At 47.1% G+C, this 20278-nt stretch overlaps 1 protein-coding gene across 50 annotated transcripts in view; it reads left to right on the plus strand.

Moving 5' to 3' along the window:
• Positions 1-20278, plus strand: part of KALRN (kalirin RhoGEF kinase) — a 656402-nt gene that overhangs the window by 46507 nt on the left and 589617 nt on the right. For 10 of the 50 annotated variants that reach the window (XM_025990199.2, XM_072725304.1, XM_072725305.1 and 7 more), the window contains exon 1: positions 18624-18922. The exons of 29 other annotated variants lie outside the window; for them this stretch is intronic. In XM_025990199.2, the coding sequence (XP_025845984.1) occupies positions 18856-18922 (67 nt within the window). In that variant the 5' untranslated portion in view covers positions 18624-18855. Of the gene's footprint in view, positions 1-18623; positions 18933-20278 lie in introns of those variants that run through there. 11 more of the 50 variants (XM_025990196.2, XM_025990197.2, XM_025990198.2 and 8 more) reach the window with 2 other exon arrangements.

A 20278-nucleotide genomic window follows, 5' to 3' on the forward strand; every position in this document is an offset into this window, starting at 1 on the left:
AGTTCCAGCTACTTGGAGCTCCTTGGTGAGTCCTGTGCCTTGGCCACTGTTGCCCTATTCCCTAATATCTATTGTTTCTGTTGTTGCTGTGCCTCTTTTGCACAGTAGGTATTTATGTATTTGCCTTGGTTTTCTTTCTCCACTGCATGTTCTTTAAGGGCTTGGCCTGGGTTTGACTTACCTTGTACCATACTGGCACAAGGGACACTTAGGAAATGTTTGTAGAATGGATGAATATTATCCTCAGTGGAATAGCTGCCTGGACTTGGGCTTTATATTAATTAGTTAATTGATAATGAGTATGTTTATAATAGTCTCATGAATATTTATTGAGTCCTACTGTGTTGAAGGGATTCTGTTGTAAAAGATACAGGTACAGTCTAGGTCTTCATGGATCCTACAGCATAACTGGGAAATGGGCTGGCACAGAGGGCATTGGAGTGTACGTGGTAAGGATGGTGGTAGGGCAGGTGCAGGGCTGTGATGGGGCAGGTGGAGGACTGTGGTGGGGCAGGTGCAGGGAGAGCTATGATGGAGGTAGGTATAGGGCTGTGACGGGGCAGGTGTAGGGGGCTATTAGGGCATATATCAGGACCCTTAGGCTCCTGAAGGCTTCCTGGAAGAAGAGGTGTTTCACCTGAAACTAGAAAGATGAGCAGGACCTTGACTCAAGCGTATGGTTTATCGTGATGAACCTGCTTTAAATCCAAGTTCAAAAAAATCTTGTATCATTTGCATTCAGTCATAAGCTCTTACCAAAAAAATACTCTCTGAAAACCAGGGCATCTGAAGTGATCTATAACCAAGGCAGTGTTAACAGAGTTTTGAGTTGCCAGGGACTAGGACAAGGGTTGTTGATTGTATTCAAATTTTAAGCAACACCCATGTCCACAGCTGTGGGTACAAAAGGAGAGTTTCTCTTTTCTTTAAAAGCTGGGTGGGAGATTATTCTCTTCTAATTGGGAAAAGATAATCATATACTTTCATGCTGTCAGGGTGGAGATTCAGATATGTTTTTGTTTGTTGCTTGCTTGTTTTGTGGCTTCAGCTGTGTGGATACAGGGGCAGAAAAGCTAGAGGCAGGAAATGGCTGGGGTGTTTCTCCGATCCTCCTGTTGGTCCTTCTCCTTGGTTCAGGAAGAAAGACTGTAGTAGCAGACGCGGTCTGCAGCTGCAGAGGAAGCAGAGGGGATTTTTGCATTAAGAGGAGACACAGGGATCTGGAACTGTGTACAAGTCAGGAAACTTGACACTAGAGGGAGGAGGCCATTGGAGATAAGGGTCTCTTTGTAGACCCTGGACAAAAGAAGTGCACAAGAGGAAATCAAGTGATTAAGAATCATTGTGATGGAATCATCAGGAAAATTATGAATTATATTTACATGTTGCTTTGAGAGGGGCTACTTATGGGATTCATGCTTGCATCTGTTTTTTTTAATTAATTTTTTTTTTAATTTAAAAAATTTTGGAAAACTGCAATTTTTTTTTTTCACCACATCTAATGTGTAGGACCCAGAGTCCAAGGCATCTACTGCCACCTGGTGGCAGAGTACACCACCTGTGGGATTTGGAGTCGTTGGGGGTACACATTGATTGAAAATTGATTCTGCAGCCAAAATATGGAATCATACAATATTGGAGTTGTTAGAGATCTTGAAGTTTACATAGTTTTGCTTCTCATGTAATCCAATATCTTTGTCTATAGAATCTCGTACTTGAATCCTTCCTATGACAGGGAGCTCATGATCATGCCTGACAGATTATTCTGTTGTCATTCATTCTTGTTAGTTAGAATGTTTCTTTTTAAAATGTGCTACTAATAGGAGAAATCACTTGTATTTATTTGTCCTAGTATTTACCCCTGGAAAATACCCAAATAAGTATTTACTGCATCATCTGCAATCATAGCTCTCCACACATTTGAAGAAACTTATCTCCCCATAATCTTGTCTTGAGGTTAAACAGTCGTGGTTTCTTCAATCATTATTCTTTTTTTTTAAGGTTATTTATTTATTTATTCATTCATGAGAAACACACACACACACACACACACACACACACACACACACACAGAGGCAGAGACACAGGCAGAGGGAGAAGCAGGCTCCATGCAGGGAGCCCGACGCGGGACTCGATCCCGGGTCTCCAGGATCATGCCTTGGGCTGAAGGCGGCGCCAAACCGCTGAGCCACCCGGGCTGCCCTCAATTATTATTCTTAAGTCATGCTTTTTTAGACTCTGCATAGGCATTTCTTTCCCCTGGTTGCATTTGACTTTGCCAGTGTCCCTGCCTAATTGTGTTGTCAGGATTGGATCCAACCCAGTGCTGCAGACATGACCAGCTTAGTGATCCCTGGTGCTTGCAGGATGTCTGCACACCAAACTTTGAATGTACTCTATGTAGTAGGAATGAGCTTTTTGCAGGCTTTCTACAGTGCTGACTGACCCCTCTTAGGTTGTAATAGAAATCTCAAGAATTTGTGCCCTTCCCCATATTTTTGAACTTTTTTTTTTTGAAGCTAAAAGCAAGACTTTACTTTAAAAAGAAAGCTAAATTACGCAGTTTAATGCAATACATTCTGAATTTCATATGTTGCAGGTACTTTTTTTTTTTACTCCATAACAATTTAGTTTCTCTCTAGAGATAGACCCTGGTATCAGTTTTTAGGGACCCTTCTAGATATTTTTATATTTATATATATATAAGTTTATTCATATTTATTATTTATATTTTGTTTATATTATTTATTTATATATATTTATATATATAAATTTGTAAATTTCTGTGTGTGTATATATATGTCTGGGATTAATGTATCAATCTATTTATTTATTTATTTATTTATTTTTTAATCTTTTTATTTTTTTTATTTTTTAAAGATTTTATTTATTCATGAGAGAGAGACAGAGAAAGAGAGAGAGAGAGTGGCAGAGACACAGGCAGAGGGAAAAGCAGGCTCCACGCAGGGAGCCCGACGTGGGACTCAATCCCACAACTCTGGGATCACGCCCTGGGCTGAAGGCAGATGCTCAACTGCTGAGCCACCCAGGTGTCCCATTTCTGCAAGTGTTTCTTCATGCAAAGACATGTTTTGAACATCTTCTGCATAGTATTTTCTCATTGTGGATGGTCCATAATTGCCTTAGCAATTCTATTGTTTCTGTTTTTTACTTTTATGTATTTTTTTTGATGTTGTAAACAATGCAGCAGTGAGCATTCCTGAGTAAGCACGCATATACACACGTGTTTCTCTAGGGTGGATACAAAGGGCTGGAATTGCTGGATGAGGGATAAGTACATTTCTATTTTAAAACGTTGTTCTCAGACATGAAATTTGCCCTTGTTAATTTTGATCTAGTATTCAAATCTGCTGAAATAAATTTGCATATTGATTTTGGTCATCTGTTGTAGTATTAATCCTGCCATACCGGTTTTGTATCATCTGCCTGTATTAAATCTTCTGTCTTCTCATCTTGGGAAATAATTTTTTTAAAAAGTTAAACACAACAGTCAGAGGAAGAGCTTTGTGGCCATCACCAGAGATCAGCCTAAGGCTCACTGTAGTCTAATAAACACTCTTGGGGCATTGTGGGGTATCTGCAGCGATCCACCCAGCAATACTCTCATCCTGTTCATTTTTCATATCTTATCTACAAGAATATTGTGGAGGACATTTGTCAACGGCTTAGCAGATATCCAGATACACACTCTGTGACATCCTTCCTGACCGCTCATTCTAGTGGGCTTGTCGTGGAGGAAAATGAGGACGGCACACATTGGTCCAAGGCAAGTGTCGTGTAGAATAGGTCTTAGGAACGCTTTAGTGAGCAGTGTTTTATGTGTCTCCATGTGGGAGTGCATTGAATCTCAGAGATATCAGGAAAAAATAAGCTGTCTTCGAATTGCCCTTCTTACCTATATGTTTCCAAACCAGCTGGTCTCCGAGGGAGACCGTATCTGATGGCAGAGACACAGCTGCCTTAGTGACAAGCTCAGTGCCTAGGGTTGTATTCCCAATGTTTCAGGCTAATTTGTCTGCCTTGACACAGTGTATGGAGGTGTTTTCACATGGGCACACCCACAGGCCACTGTGAATGTTTATGTGCATTGATGGACACACAGCCAACTGTGCATGTTTTCTCTCTCTGGTACTCATGGTAAAAGGACATTCTCTGAGTCACAGGCCTTCCTAGCTTACCCTGCATTATCCCCAGGAAAGATGGAAATGATGAGGACAGATAATTTCTAATTCACTTTCATCTGGCTTTGCAGTTCATGATATGACATGCCACAGATAACCCTCAAGATGGTAGTGATGGTGGGACCAGAGACCTGGTGTGGATGATGGAGGACAGAGGTAGCGTGAGTCTCCAAGAATCATCCAGAATAGGTGTGCATTCACACTGCTGCAGCTGCGTTGGGTGGCAGTGCTCTGGAGTTCCCTGCTCCCAGGGCTGGGGTTTGGGAGCACCATTGTCCTTCTGGAGTTAGGCAGCCTCAGACTTTTCATTAAGGAAAAGATCTTACATGGCCTCACTTTTAGGGCAACCAGGATGGAAAACGTAAGTTCAAGTATCTGTGATGTAATCTCAAAGGGAAAAGTTGCTTCGACTTTTTCTTATTATAAGTAGAAATTTTTTCCTTTTTTCCCGTCCTTTAGTGAGGTTGAGCTATCAAAGGCTTCTGGCAAAGTCATCGCCAAGTAGATCTCCGGCATCCCAAAACAGGCTTTATTTCGCTTCAGTAGAGAAAAGTAAAAGTAGCAACAAATCCTCCTTTAATTCCTGATGTTTCTTTTTTCTTTTCCCTTAAAGCTGATAAACAACACAAAACAAAACAAGTCTCAAAAAGCATACTGAGCGGGCAGCCCAGGTGGCTCAGCAGTTTAGCACCTGTCTTTGGCCCAGAGGTCGCCGGGGATCGAGTCCCACATCCGGCTCCCTGCATGGAGCCTGCTCCTCCCTCTGCCTGTGTCTCTGCCTCTCTCTCTCTCTCTCTCTCTCTGTGTGTGTGTGTGTGTGTGTGTGTGTGTCTCTCATGAATAAACAAAATCTTAAAAAAAAAAAGGCATACTGAGCCATACAGAATGGTAGAAATGATACAGAACAAGTGACTTGGTCTCCATTTGTATCCTGCAATGTTCCATTACCCAGGGCAAGGCACCAATGCTAGGCGCTTGGTTCCCATGGCAGACATGAGTGGGATGGGATATAAAAATACACTATAATAAAATAAACTATGAACTCTGTTTGTAGGAGTTTACAGTCTAGTGAAGACAGTCTGCAGACAGCATGGATGTAATGACTGGCCGGGGTTTCTCTTGAAAGAGGTAGATTGGTTCTTGGATAAATAAACCATCCTTGTAAAGAAACGTCTACCTTTTGTTTTTCTTAGGTCATGCAAAGCTACATTTAGTCTTCACATGCAGGCATGATAAACAGAATCTTAGGTTCAGGGCTTTTGTTGCTTGGTTCAAGTTAAATACACCTATTCTAAGCAAACCTGGGTTCCCCTCCAAGAGCCACCCTTTCCTTCTTGGGCTGGGCTACACCCACCTCATATTATTATTATTATTATTATTATTATTATTATTATTATTATTATTATTGAGTTACCTCTAGAAGGCAGAAACTGTACCTCTGACCATGAGTGTCTGGGGAGCAACCTGGGTGCTCTGTCCTTCATGTACTTGCAAGCATAGTCCAGGGTATGACGCAGAGTAGGCACCTAGTAAATACTCGAATGCATGAAAGCTGCTCTTCACCTATGTCTCGTTCACTCATCCTTGCATTGAATAGATAATTATCGAGTGTCTTCTCTCTGCTGGGCATTAGGGTTGAAGGACCTGGTCAAGGAGATAGACATACAGACAACCGGAATAGAGCATGATACCAAGGATGTACAGGGAGTGATCGGTGCATAGGCAGGGATACCCAGCCCATGTAAAGGAAGCCTTCCTAGAGACCTGGAGAACTAAGCCAGAGAGCCACGTGAAGACAGGGTGGGACACAATATTCCAAAGCATGGGAAGAGCATTTGCAATCATCTAAGTGGAAGAGAGAGCGCAGAGAGTGAAGGATCATAATCATAATGCATATATAGATAGTACTTATAGTGTGCCAAGTACTTTTCTAAGCCCTTTATATTTTAACTTATTTAAAAACTTTTTTTTTTAAGAGAGAGAGAGAGGGGAGAGAGGGAGGGGGCAGACAGAGAGGAGAGAGAGAATCTTAAGGTGGCTCCACGCCCAATGCAGAGCCCAACTCGGGACTCTATCTCACAACCCTAACATCATGACCTGAGCCAAAATCAAGAGTTGGAGGCTTAACTGTCCGAGCCACCCAGGTGCCCCTAAAAACTTATTATTTTCATCCTCATTTAGGTTAAGGAATTTGATCAGTTTAATACACCTAAGTAGGTAAGTGGTAGCATTGGTGTATGATGTCCTGGGGGTGATGAAGCATTTATGTCTGTGCGTGGGGGGCGTTGATTTTCAGTGGGAATCCTGGCACACTGTGGCATAGGCATAGGTCCTGGTGGTAGTAACCTGCTTGGGGAATGTCTAGCTAAGACCGACAGGGCTTCTGGTGTATCCTAATAGTTGAATCTGCTCTCATCAGGCAGGTTATGAGACTTCCCTGTGCCTCATTGGATGGTTTTGCTGTGTCTTGCCCTCTGTGCACAGACTGCAGAGGGGAGTGCCCTTAACTTCCCAGAGGGGATGGACTTGGGGCAACAAAGGACAGTTTAAGCATGGATGAGCAAGTTGCAATCTCCACTTTTATCCATAAATGGGGAGGAGAAGAAGGGGAAGTGGCTTTGGGACCTCTGCCTGGAAAGTGGACAACCTGTCCCAGTGCTAGGCCAGAGAGTGATTGATGGGGTTACAGGTTGTGAGGGATATAGGTGAGGAAGAAGGGTGTTTTGGTTAACTGCCAGTTCAGCCCCTAGAGAATGGTCCTACAAAGGGGCAGGGTATTGGTTCTGCTGCTTCTCTTCCCAGTTTAGAAATGGGTGATCCTCCGCAGGTCGTCAGCACCACGGGCCTCGTGCAGCCCCTCCCTGTGGCAGGTCACGGGGCCTGGGTCCCTGCTTCTCAAACTCACCTCCTTCCCCCAGGGCTGCCCCATAACCACTTCCTCTGAACCCCACAGGCAGACCCCGCGTGGAGGGGTGTCCTCAGCAGCGTCCTCACTGCCTGCTGCCACTTGTGCAGGAAAAGCGCACGAACTGCACATTGGTGTTTGGAAAAATTAATGTTTTCAAGATGAGCTCCACACAGTCTTAGCACGTCTCTCTCTCTCTCTCTCTCTCTCTCTCTCTCTCTCTCTCACCAGCTGAAAAAAAAACAAGCATTCTTAGACAATTACTCCCTAAGGGAGCCCAAGGACTGGCTTTGTTTATTGAGTGTTTTTAGTTACAACACGTGAGGTTCTGATATTTTTTTTGGTTTGAGGTTTTGGGGTGTTTTTGTTTTGTTTTGTTTTTCTTTTTTTTTGGTCCCTGTTTTTGTTTGCCGGGATAGGAAAGGTGAGTGAATTCTCAATTAATAGGGCACTTGGACATTTCAAGTTTGCCAGAGGCCAGTTCTTACGTGGGCGCGATTGCTAAGTCTTCAGGATAAGGACCTCAGTAGACCTGACAGATGGAACCCGGGCTCCGGGCTTCTTCAGGCCTGCATTACACCCAGATGTTCAGGGCCTTCCAGGGGCAGCTGTTCGGGGCCACATCTCCACCTGTTGTTGGGGGCTGCCTCGCCTTCCTCAGGCCTTCTAGGCCTTCCACCAAGTCTGATAGACACAGTCACACTCAGCCATCCCCTTCCTTCACCCCCAGCCTCCTCCACCACCATCGGCTCACACAGGCGCAGTCTCACACTGTGGAGACGTGGAGTTTGCAAGTGTCTGAGTCGGTGAGTCACAGCCCAGCGTCCGAGGGCAGGGGTGGCGGCCTGGTAGCTCGCGTGCTCATGGCTCTTCCTGCCTTGTCCCGGCAAACGTCACCAACTGACAGCGCCACTCTCCCCACATCCGTCCCGTGCGTGGTCCCAGAATTTTTCTTCTTTGTCTCAAAGACATTTATTAAAAGAGGGAAAAAGAAGAACTTTATTTCACACGAAGCTCTGGACAATCACGGCCCCTTGGTTCAAAGTGCAACTTGACACAAAACACAGCTGCTGTGTCGGGCTAAAGCCCCCCAAGGTGTCTAAGCGGCCGCTCAGTGAATCGGCCGAGAGGAGTTGGGGTTCTGCGGCACGCTGGCTGGGTCCACCGAGGCCCATCGGGATTCGTGGGGCCCAGGGTGTGGAGCGAAGAGGAGGACGGACTGCATCTGCCAGCGGGGGACAGGACATACGTCCAGCGAGCTGGCTGTTAGGACCCGTGGGCCTTCTGGAGACCATCCAGGTCCCGATCCCCGTGAGTGGGAAGTGGAGAAGGAAGTTTCTGTGCTGGCCCTGAAGAGCACCCATTTTTTAATAAAAAGGCCTGAGCTGCTATTCTGTCAGCCAGAATAATTAAATGCCTTGAAACTTACCAAAAGTACAAATGCTTAAGGTAAAAAAATGATGGCAACATAAAATTTTATGAAATATAATTCTCTAGCCGCCTTATCCCATTCCCAGGGATAACCACTGTTAACAGTGTGGAAGTACATATTGTTCTAAACTAGAACTATGCATATTGAGGGGCGCCTGCGTGGCTCAGGCTTGAGCGTCTGCCTTCGGCTCAGGCCGTGACCCCGGGGTCCTGGGATCGAGTCCTGCATTGACCTCCCTGCAGGGAGCCTGCTTCTCCCCCTGCCTGTGTCTCTGCCTCTCTCTGTGTGTCTCTAATGAATAAATAAATAAAATCTTTAAAAGCAAAAACAAAAATTATGCATATTGAAATACATACTTATAGTGTATATATGTGTATTTATATATCCATAATTTATGTTCACGCAAGAATAGAGTAATAGGAATAATTTCAAATTATTTTGTAAGTTGTATTCTCCTACCCAATGCTGCATCATGGATAATTTTTCATGTCACTACAAATAAAACTGCTTATCCCTTTTAATGGTTTCAAAGTATACCATAGATTGGATTGTAACTATTATGTGTTTTTTTTAAGGATTTTGTTTATTTATTCATGAGAGACACAGAGAGAGAGGCAGAGATCCAGGCAGAGGGAGAAGCAGGTTCCCTGCGGGGAGCCCGACGTGGGACTCAGTCCCAGGACTCTGGGATCATGACCTGAGCTGAAGGCAGACGCTCAACCACTGAGCCACCCAGGCGTCCCTGTTATTGTGTATCTTACTAGTCCCTTATTGTTGGACATTTAGATTACCTTTTTCTTTTTTTAAAAAGATTTTTACTTATTTATTTGAGGGGGGGGGGGAAGCATGACTGGGAGGGAGGGCAAAAAGAGAGAGACAAGCAGACTCTCCAACAAGTGGGGAGCCTGACACAGGACTCCATCCCAGGACCCCGTGACGATGACCTGAACTGTCAGACCTTGACCAGCTGAGCCACCCAGGCACCCTACCTCCTGTTTCTGGCTGTTATAGAACACACTGCGTTGTGTGTGTAAGTGCATTAGGGGACAGTCTTAGAAATAGGTTTACTGGGTTGGAGGCTCTACACTTTAGAAACGTTAATAGGTACTGTCCCTGCAATAAGTTTTGCAATTTTATTTATTCCTTTTTTTTCCTGTGAAGACTTAAAAAAAAAAACTCACAATTCACACTGCTCAAAAATTAATACAATATGAAAAAGTCTTTATTTTATTTTTTTAAAGATTTTATTTATTCATGAGAGATACAGAGAGAGAGGCAGAGACACAGGCAGAGGGAGAAGCAGGCTCCATGTAGGGAGCCCGACGTGGGACTCGATCCCCGGTCTCCAGGATCAGGCCCTGGGCCAAAGGCCGGCGCCAAACCAGGGATCCCTGAGCCACCCAGGGATCCCGAAAAGGTCTGTAGATGAGCATCCCGCTTGTCTACCTAGCTCCCTCCTGCCGTGGGTAACTTTCAGCGTTAGTTCCTTGCTAAACCCTCCAGTGTTTCTTTTTTCAAATGTAAGCAAATCTGAATCCATACTTATTTTACCCCTTTCTTAGCAAAACCAAGTGAATATTAACTATATGGTTCTATGCTTTGCATTTTGAACCCAAGAATAATGTCTGCAAGATTTTTCCATATCAGTTTACAGAAAACCTCATCATTCTTTTTTTAACAGCTGCATAGGATTCCATTGTGGGGCTATATCACACGTAATTCAGTGGGCTTTTTAGAATTTTTGTTTATGTCTGCCCTAAAAGAATAGTGAAAACTGTATACCACCCCCCCACACATTTAAGAGGACATTAAACATTTTTGTAAGCACACATTCAGATGGTTGCAAATCATATATTTTCTAGCATATTGTATATCGGCTTTAAAGACATTTTTTTCAAGCCGGTGGAGCTGCAGATTTAATGATTGGAAAAGGCAGCTCCTCTTGTCAAAGCCAGCAACCAAGTCAGACATATTTACTTCCTGTCAGAGAAAATCCGACTTCTTTTTTAAAATGCAAGGAAGCATGTTAATTAGAACCCCCTGTGACAACCGGGTCTTCAGAATTCTAACTTCAAGATAGGTGGATTGGCAGGTAAAAAGTTATAGTCCTGAGAGTAGCCATGCTTTTGCCTTCTGGTTGAAATAAGGTACAGTCCTTTTCAATACTTCGTTGGTGATCTCATCCAGTCTTGTGGCTTTAACTGTTCTCAGTTCACCAATGACTCTATGTTTCATTTATCTGAAATACTGTGACAGGCCATCCCCAATCTTAGTGGCTTAGAACAACAATTTGCTGTTTCTCATGATTATGAGGGTTGACCAGGCAGTTCCTCTCTTTTACGTAGTGTCTCTCCAGTGCTGGGTGACCGGAAGCTCCAAAGTGGCCTCACTCACATGGACAGTTGGTGTGGGTAGGGCTGGGACCAGCTGGGGTTTTCATCCAAGGTCTTTGGTTCTCCTTCGTGTAGCCTTTCCATGTAGCTTGGGCTTCTCCCTGTGTGGCAGCTAGACTCCAAGAACAGTTTTATTCATTCTTGACTCCATCATCTTAAGAGGTCTTTTAAAAACTCACATGATACAATCCAAAGGCCAAAATTCAAAAGCTGTAAAAAGATATACGGTGAAAAGTATTCCTTTCACTGCCGTTGTCCAGCCCTTATTCTCCTTAAGTGATTTGTATACACTTAGAGAGATTTTTAAAAATGCCCATACAAGTCAATATATTGAGCTTTGTGTCTTAATGCTTGGAAAAACTTCCCACCCTAAGATGATAAAAACTTTTCTTCTTGTTGTATTGTTGTATAGTTTGTTCTTCTTAATAGGTATCTTTTTTTTTTTTTTTAAGATTTTCTTTATTTATTTGAGAGAGAAAGAGAGAGAGAGAGAGAGAATGAGCAGGGGGGGAGGGGCAAAGGGCGATGCAGACTCCTCGCTGAGCAGGAAGCCTGATACGAGGCTCAATCATAGGACCCTGGGCTCGTGACCTGAGCCAAAGGCAGATGCTTAACCAGCTGGGCCACCCAGGCTCCCTTTCATGGATATTTTTAAGTAGGCTTTCCTGTGACATGCTACAAGGCCAGACTGATGGGTTTTAGGGAAGCTATATCACTGGGGGACACGGAAACTCCAGCACGGAGCTCCATAGAGTTTCCCACCTCCTCAGTGCCGAGGGTCATCGACAGGGTTCAAATGGGCATAGTCAAAGGATTTTTCGTAATTAAATCTTTCTCAGAACTTTCTAACCTTAGAGTAGAAGGAATAAGCCAGATGCATTGGGGCAGTTGGGCAAGTAATCTCTAGGAATCTGCCCCTGCCTGTAGGGCAGGTAGAGACGGTGGGGGATCTGGTGCTGTGACTTGTCCCTAACTCAGGACTTCATAAGGGCTGCTTGGCTTAGAGTTGTTTTCAGTGGCAAAACTGGCCGTATTTTTTTTTTTTTTTTTTTACTGGTTTATCTGTCTAGTTAGGCCATACGCATTGAGAATTTCAACCTAATATGAGCTTGTTTTCTATTGTAGGAGGATGCACTAACTTTATTAAGCACCTAGTATATATTAGGTACAGTGCTTCTTATTTTATATGTCATTTTATTTTTTTTCCTCCTGAAGATTTTATAAGATCAGCCTCATCTTCCTCATCCAAAAAATGTACAGAAGTTAAGTGATTTGTCTCGAATCACTCAGCTAGAAAAAGGGATTTGTAATTTGGGATTTGAGCCCAGTTGGTCTGGTTCCAAAGCTCAGGTCCTTTTCAAACACCTAGAAGGTTTCAAGTTAGAAGTATCAACAGATTAGAAAGAGATTATTTATATATTTATGGGAATTAGTTATTTTTAGAACCATAAGCAGAATTCATTTGCTGAAAAGTAAAACGATCATGGTAACTGGTTCTTTTCTTTTTGAAAATAAGAGCCAAGGTAGAGAGAAGTCAGATTGTCTAGCGTGCAGCTACTCTGGTTATCCATTCTTAGGATGAGGTGGGGTGGGGAAGGGGGGCAGAGAGTGGGGCTAAGGGCATTCAGGTGAATCAAATATTCTGATGTGATAGTGGGTTGCCCTATGGAACAACCACAGATTATACATTTTCCCCAAAAGAAAAAAAAATTAGAATATAGAAAGAAATGTTTAGCTCTAGATATATGGTAACCAAAATTTAGTATTTTTTTGAGGGACAACGAGCTCTTTTTGATCCTGTTTAACATCACATCAATTATTACCAACTCCAATCGTTATAGTCTGTCGCTTGATTTTATTGGGGGGAGGTGGAAAGGGGCCTATTTGGAAATGTCCTTGGAGGAGATGGAGAAGGCATGGGATGAAGAGAAAAGGGAGAGATTTCTCGACAGTAGAGCTCCCCGTGGGCTGAGTGAGGTGTGAGGTTTCAGCTGTTGTGACTGCAACATAGCTTCTCCTGATTCTATGTTGGTGCCTGGGAGAGTGAAGAGATTAGAGGAATAGTTTGGAGAAACCCCACCAGGGTGAACAGACCCCAAGCTTGAGGGTCCCTTTGGTCTTTTGAGCCACACCACGTCTTTCAAGGGGTGAAGAAACTGTTCTTAGCGGAGGTAAGATTGAGTCACCACCTTATTGGCTGTGAGAGAAGCATAGGAGATAATAAAGAACTCTCTGGGTTGATTACCTAGGCCGCCTCTCGGGTCGGGTTCTGAGGTATTCTTTTCAAATATATAGTGTTTGGGTTTTTTTTTTTTCCTTCTTCAAGAAGAACTATTTTATAATTCAGGTGCTTTAGAGAAGGCACCTACAATCTAATCATGTTCTAAGTAGGAAACAGGAGTGAGTTGGGGAGAACAGTGGAGGGACCAGCTCCTGTGAGTTGCCTTCGTCCGGATGTCCTAACAGGCAAAAGCCTATGAGACGTAGGGAAGAGAGTTATGGATCCTCCTCCTCGCCCCCAGAATCCACTATTACCATACTGTGTATCTAAGGCTTGGGCTTCCAAGCCCTCCTTTTATTTTTTTCTTTAACAATTGAATAAATTTACTTGTCATTCCAAATCATGATTTGCACAAATTAAGCTCTTTAACATCATAACATGGACATACACAAAAATCCTCAAAATGAAATGTTAATTTATTAACAAAATAAGATGTTAGTTTAGCATCTCTGGTGATGGTAGAAATACCCATATTATTTTTGCCATTCCCTTTTTTTTTTATTGAGGTTTAGTTGCCATATTAGTTTTAAGTATACAACATAATGATTTATTTGTATATATTGCAAAATGAATACCACAATAAGTCTAGTTAACGTCCACCACCATACATTGTTATAGCTTTTTTTTTCTTGCTATGAGGACTTTTAAGATCTACTCTTAGCAACTTTCAAATATGCTTAACTAGAGTCACTGTGCTGTACATTACATCTCCATAACTTATTTATTTTATAACTGGAGATTTTTACCTTTTTACCACCTTCACCCATTTGCCCTCCCCCCGCCCCCTAGCAAACACCAGTCTGTTCTCTGTATTTATGAGTTTTTTTTTTTTTTTTTGGTCTCCTTCCTTTGAAGTCATCAATATCTTTTGCCAAAATGTGAGTACTCCCCAACGGCCTAAATGTAAAGATCTCATCAGGAAAACCTTAGAGGGCATGAGATTATCATGATGCTTTTCACAGGTCCGGGATGGGTAAGCTTTGAAGAGGCAGAGAAAGAGGATATGGGTCTGGCTCTCGGGGCATGGGGAGGGAGTTTTGGGGTGGCGTGCTGTGGCCGGATAGGCAGGGCAACATGGGGTTCTATTGACTGGCAGGGGTGGGAGGAGCTGTAAATAGTCCGAGCAGAGGCATTAAACAGTTTGGTTTACATCCCGGCGTGGCGGAAGGTTGTGCGCAGTGTTCACGAGCTGGGGCTCCCCGGCCACGGGAGAGTTAAAGATCTCAGCGGAGGTTGTGGAGGTGAGCAAGGATGAAAACGACACAAAAGCCAGGGCAAGGCGGGCTAATTAGCTCCTGCCTTTCCCTCCTGCTGCCTGGCCTGATATTTGAGGTGACATTTAAAGTTATTGTACAGATGTGCAGTGGAGCCACTGCAGAATGAACGCTTTCTGGAGCCTGTGGAGAGATGAGGTTGATCTCTCAGCCTCCTGCCCTGGCAGCTTCTCGGGGCCTCCACGTAGGGCCTTGGGAGGTGGGACCTCCCTTTACCTTCCAGGAGACTCGGAATCTCCCTCCATACCAGACTTCTAGGGTATGTGGGAAGATGGGTACACGCTAGATTCAACCAGAAGAGTTAAATGAAGTCAGTGCCGCGTGCAAGAGAGGAGAGCTGGAGCCAGAATCGTCTGGGGAGCTCGTTAAATATGCAGGCCTCCGGGAGCGAGGCCTAGTTATCTGCATGGATAACAAACCCTCTAAGGTGATTCTGCTGCCCATTAAACTTTGAGAGCCTCTGAGGTAGAGAATGAATGAGGTTAGCTGGAAAAGGCCTCCTGGGAGAGGTAGACTTGAATTTCAGAGTGATAGATGATACCTGTCATAGGTGCTGTCCTCAGGTGTGGACCTAAGGAGCCCGTTCACCTGGGGACACCAGGCTCTCACAGGAGAGGTTGGTAGGGGTCCTTCCCATCCCGTGGATGGCGCCCCTGAGAATGTGCTGCCACAGGCCTCACTTCACCACTAGGGTGCTCACTGCCAAGGGGACAGAAGTGGTGTGGGAGGTGGCTGACGATGGTGTCTGCTGCCGTGTTTGATTCATGTTGCAACTGAAGCACAGCTTGTAGGGCAAAATGGCAGCCTGATGGGAGCTCACTTCCTGGGACGAGGGGTGGGGGGATGAACACCAGGTCGTCGGCGATTGTCTCCCCTCGGTATGCAGCCCTACTGCCTCCTGCGTGGCCTTCCCTTGTCTGGTAGCCCCGTGTGTCCAGGGAGCTGGCCAGTGGTGCTGTGGGAATGGCAGTCATTGTCCCGGGAGATGAGTGGGAAAGGTTTGGGACACGACTGGTTCTCTCCTCCCTCCGTGCTGTTTGCCTTCTGCTCCCTACACTGTGCTGGCTTTATCTGATCGGGAACACAGTGTTTTCATGTCGGGGCGGGCAGAGAGAGGGAGAAAGAACAGTGCCAAGTTAGAAGAAGAAGGAACAGTGAAGAGAAGGCAACAGATCTATGATGTGACATGGAGTCACCAGTGATCCTCCAGATGGGCATCACCCCCTGGAACGGACAGGCTGTCGCCGGCCTGGAGATGCTGCTTGTCCCTGGAGAACATGTCCCTGTGGCCGGGTAGGTGGGCTGGGGGATCCACACCAATGGGAACGATCATGCCTGCTTTGACCACGACGAAAGAAGCAACCACGGAGGAAGCATTGTTGAGGACAAAAGTAACAACCACAAGACTTAATAAAGCTCTGTCCCGGCCAATACCTCGTCCTTTCCAGATGTACTGCAGCCCAGTGGCAACTCTCAGTTTCTTGGAACATTTTATGCAGCTCCTGGAGGGGCTGCATTTACACTAAGGCTTTAAGAGGCTCTGTGGGGGTTGGAGAAATGAGCAGTGGTGGGCTGGAGAGCTCTCAGGGGCCTGGTTCGATTGGGCGGAGCTGGTTTTAGGAAACTTCCCGGCTGAATGGGCTCATCCTGGGCCTGGCCCAACAGGTAATGCTATGTGCCTTAGGCTCGCAGTTTGTGGGGGAGGTGCTTGCACCCATATCGTTCCGTGACAGCTTTATTTCCTTTCTCTTTTTGAAAACAGGGCTGTGTGGAATTGCCCTTGGTTACTAGAGGGAGGGGGAACAGGGCCAGCTGCCTTCTCCAAGCCCAGGAGTGGGATGTAGAATAGAGTGCTCTGGTTTATGCCAGACAGTCCACATAGTCACTAGAACTATCTTCCCTCAGCCCATCTCCGTCTGGGTCTCCGGCATGGTGGGAGAGCCCTGTGTGCCTACCTCGGCCCCCCATTTCGGATTTCTCCCACGTTGTGTTCTAGAAAGCCTCTTTTGGCATTCTTATTCGGAGAACGCTCCCCCCTTGGCAGCCACAGCCAACAGCTAAAGGAAAGGGTGAGAGGCCATCAGTGAGGCCCGCTGGTCGACCTCTGTTCAGCCTGTACCCATGGCAGGGCAGCGTCCTGGAGGAGCCTCCTGTTGGGAAGCAGCCACGTTCCCCAGGTCCTGCCCTACTGTGAGGGCGTCCGTCCCCCTGGGGATCATGTCACAGTTCCTCAGGGAATGTTCCAGAGCCTCAGAAACTCTCTTTGGGAGGACACAGATGGTATATGTCTCTTTCTCAGCCCAGCTACCTACTAGGCATATGACTGTAAGCGAGTTGTTTAACCTCTTGGACTGTGGGTTTCCTCTGCTGTATACTGGGGAGAATGATCACCATCCTACAGACCTTGCAGGACTGCTCAGAGACCCAAAGGAGATGATGGATGTGAAAGTACTTTGTGAGCTACAAAGTACGGGCTACACCTGCATGATGGATTTTGTTGTTCACGGAGGAAGGGGGAGGTCCCGGGTCAGTGCACTTCTGTCTGGAGAGAGGAGGGGCTTGCATTCTTGTGTTAACTGCGGGCTGGAGTCTTGTCCATGTAAGGTAATAACAAAATAATCCGAACAGATTCTGAGAGGTGGCTCGCAGGCAGTGTGTCCGCTCCGTCCCGCTGCTGTGCTTTCAGAAGGAGACGAGAGGCAGTGGTGGTGCTGGTCGGGGAGCAGGGGGCTGGGGAGACTGTGGCTGTGCTCACTTTCTCCTCTCCCTCTTAGCTCTTACCTCCTCTCCCCGGCCTGTTCCTCAGTCTGAGTTCTCTCTGCATCTGTGACCTGTCTTCTCTTGGAGGCCTAAGCTCTCAGGAAGGGCAGATGCTGAGGGAGGACTGCTCCCACCAGCTCCGCAGGGGAGACCAAGAGGCCTGGGAAGCGAGCATTTCTATTAGCGCAGCGGGAAGGCATTGCTGGTGTGGGCCAGGCTGGAACAGAAGCTGTGACGGCTGTGCACGTGGCTGCTGGCTAGTTTTTAAGCTTGGAGAACAAAGTTGTCCCAAACCTGGAGTCCCCTTGGGTTTTACTTCTGTGAGCAGGATTCTCAGCCACCAGGGGCACCGCCTCACGGTGTAGGTGGCCAGTCTGCTGTAAAGTCCGCTCCGGGCAAAGCAAGCAGGGCGGCCCTGTCATCTTTCTACGGGCCTTAGGCAGTGCCCAGGGACTGAGGCACCACAGTGCATCCTCTCTTGGCCATTAGGATGAAATCGTGCGGGGTGTCTGGCCTCACTTGTCTGTTCGTTGGTTCAGTTGGTAAACACTCGAGCACTTGCAAGGTTCAAGCCCTATATGAAGTACATTGGGGAATACAGGGATGGTTACAAAGCAGTTCCCATCTTCATGGATTTTGTGATCGAATGAGGGAGCAGAGTCTTCTATAAGGAGAAAGTGAGATGGGATATAAAGGGGAAGACCGGGGACGGCAGCCCGATTTGTAGCATTTGGCATAGACATTGGGAAAATCAGAGGAAGCCATGCTTTGGCAGGAAGAGCAGGAGCAAGGGCAGGGAGACGGGAAACCATGAGATGTAAGGGCACGTGGGGGACGGAGATGGGTGAGAAGGAGCAGGGGTGGCAGGTAAGGGGTGAGGGGGGGGGACAGACACTTAGGCTCTCCGCTGAGTGGCTCTGCCAGAAATGGCACATCCTTCCTTTCCTGGGAACTTCACGATAGCTCTGCAGGGCAAATGCTCTTCTCTCTGGGTCACAAGGACAAAGCTGGGGCTTAGGGAGTTGAAGAAACGTGGCGGAGGCCGGGCAACCATTAAGCGCTGGCAGGATTTGAACCCATGACTGTTGACTCCAGAGCCCGTGCTATCTCCACTTCCTAACAGAGGGTTCATGAACGGACAGAGGGAGGAAGGGATTGTGGCCTTTGTTGTGCCCGTGTGGGCCTCATATTCTGGGGCGGGAGTGTCTGTGGTCCCCTCCCTCCCCAGTCCTGTTAGTGGGGCCAGGATGGCGGGACATTCCGGGGTGCAGGTCAAGACACGGCCTAGAGAGCGGCTTTTCACTTGCAAGACCCCCTGCCCCCTGGCCTCCTGGCGCTGACGGTGCTGGCTGGGGCCTGCGCCTCTGACCTCCCCCGGGCCCCTGCGGCTGGGCCTGCACGAGGCGGCGGTGCTCTGCTCTTGCTCCTTTGTTGCTGCGAAACGGCTCGGCAGCTCTGTGTGGGAGGACGTGGCTGGCTCCGCAGGCAGGCGTGTGCTCAGCGCAGGCTGCCGCCCGCCAGCGCCAAGGAGTCCGGCCCCCTCGACTCGGAGGTGCTGGGATGAGGCTCTGCTGAGGCACCGGCCCTGAAGGATGAGTTCAGGGTGGGATGACGGACCGCTTCTGGGACCAGTGGTATCTCTGGTATCTCCGCTTGCTCCGGCTGCTGGATCGAGGTATTCCTGAGTGAGTGTGTGCGCGCGTGCAAGGGACGGACACGCCGAGGCAGGAACACCCGCACGGGGGGCACGGGGGGCACGGGGGGCACGGGGGGCACGGGGGGGCGGCAGGAGGAGGAACGGGGACTGGAGCAAGCAGGCAGCCAGCCCGAGGCAAGTAGAGAAGGGCTGTTTTTCTTGGGACATTTGCGACCCAGCTGGGAATTGGGAGCGCAGGGCCACTCGGGGAGCATCTGTACATCAGGATCTGGTTTCTTGCTGTTTTTCCCCCCCTTTTAATGAAGCTGTGCGCTGTAGTCAGAGAGGAGTTAAGCCCTGTGTTGCAGGGCTTTCCACAGAACACTCCGGGAAGCAGCGTGGCGAAGAGCAGGGTCCCTGCAGCAAGGGGCTGGGGGCAGGCAGATGTAGGCGCGGGTGGCAGCTGGGCCCCTCCGCGCTCTGTGACCCTAGGCTCATTTCTGGGACTTTCCTGAGCTTGTTACCCCATCTGTAATATGGGCTTGGTAAGACCTAATTTGCTAGGGTTGTTGTGGAATTATTATTTAACTGATACCTGCAGAACACAGGATCTGGTGCACAGGAGGTGCTTTGCAAGTGCTCTTTCCCTCTTTCCACACCCCTTAGCGTCGTGGAGCTAGATAGCACCTCTGCGGAGGACGGCTCTCGGCTCTCTTCGTGGGGGATCTGTAGTAGAGCTGGTTCAGAATTTGCAGCTCGCAAAGAGACGGGGAAGTCAGTTTTATTCTCAGGTTAATCTGACCCTAATACATCTTACCCTCACATATTAATGTGATTTGAGTCTCCTGCTAGCGCGCTGCAAATCCACATATTCCATGTTAAGGAAACGCCACTGCTAACTCGGGTGGGTGATTGATTTTTAAACATGTTGAGTGCTATTTTTAAAAGCTTTGGCTCCTTTAAGAGGTTTTGGCAAGAATGAGATAAACCCCTGATGGAAAAGATGGTCCTGGGGAAGCCCTGCTCTATACGCCAAGGCGCAGTGCTCTCCACTGGGAACATCCTTAGGTGTGTGTGTGGGGGGGGGGGGGGGGTGTCAGGGCTGGGGGGTGGGGAGTGGACGCTGCATGGAGCAGGTGAACCAGGGCTCCTATGGGAAGGAACCGAAGATGGAGGAAGCCAAACCAGCACATGCAAAGAGCAGTCTCTCGCTGGCGCTGAGAAGCAGGCCAGTGGGAGCCTGACGGGAGGTGAAATGCATGTTAAGGGAGCCTGAACCCTCAGGCGGAGATCTCAGCCTGGGGGATGGGGGAGGAGGTCGCAGGTGTGCATCCCCCTTACCTGCCTGAGCTCCAGCAAGTCACTTAAACTCTGTGCTCCTTTCCTTCATTGTAA

This window comes from Vulpes vulpes, chromosome 1, assembly GCF_048418805.1.
Source record: "Vulpes vulpes isolate BD-2025 chromosome 1, VulVul3, whole genome shotgun sequence".
NCBI classification, from domain to species: Eukaryota; Metazoa; Chordata; class Mammalia; order Carnivora; family Canidae; genus Vulpes; species Vulpes vulpes.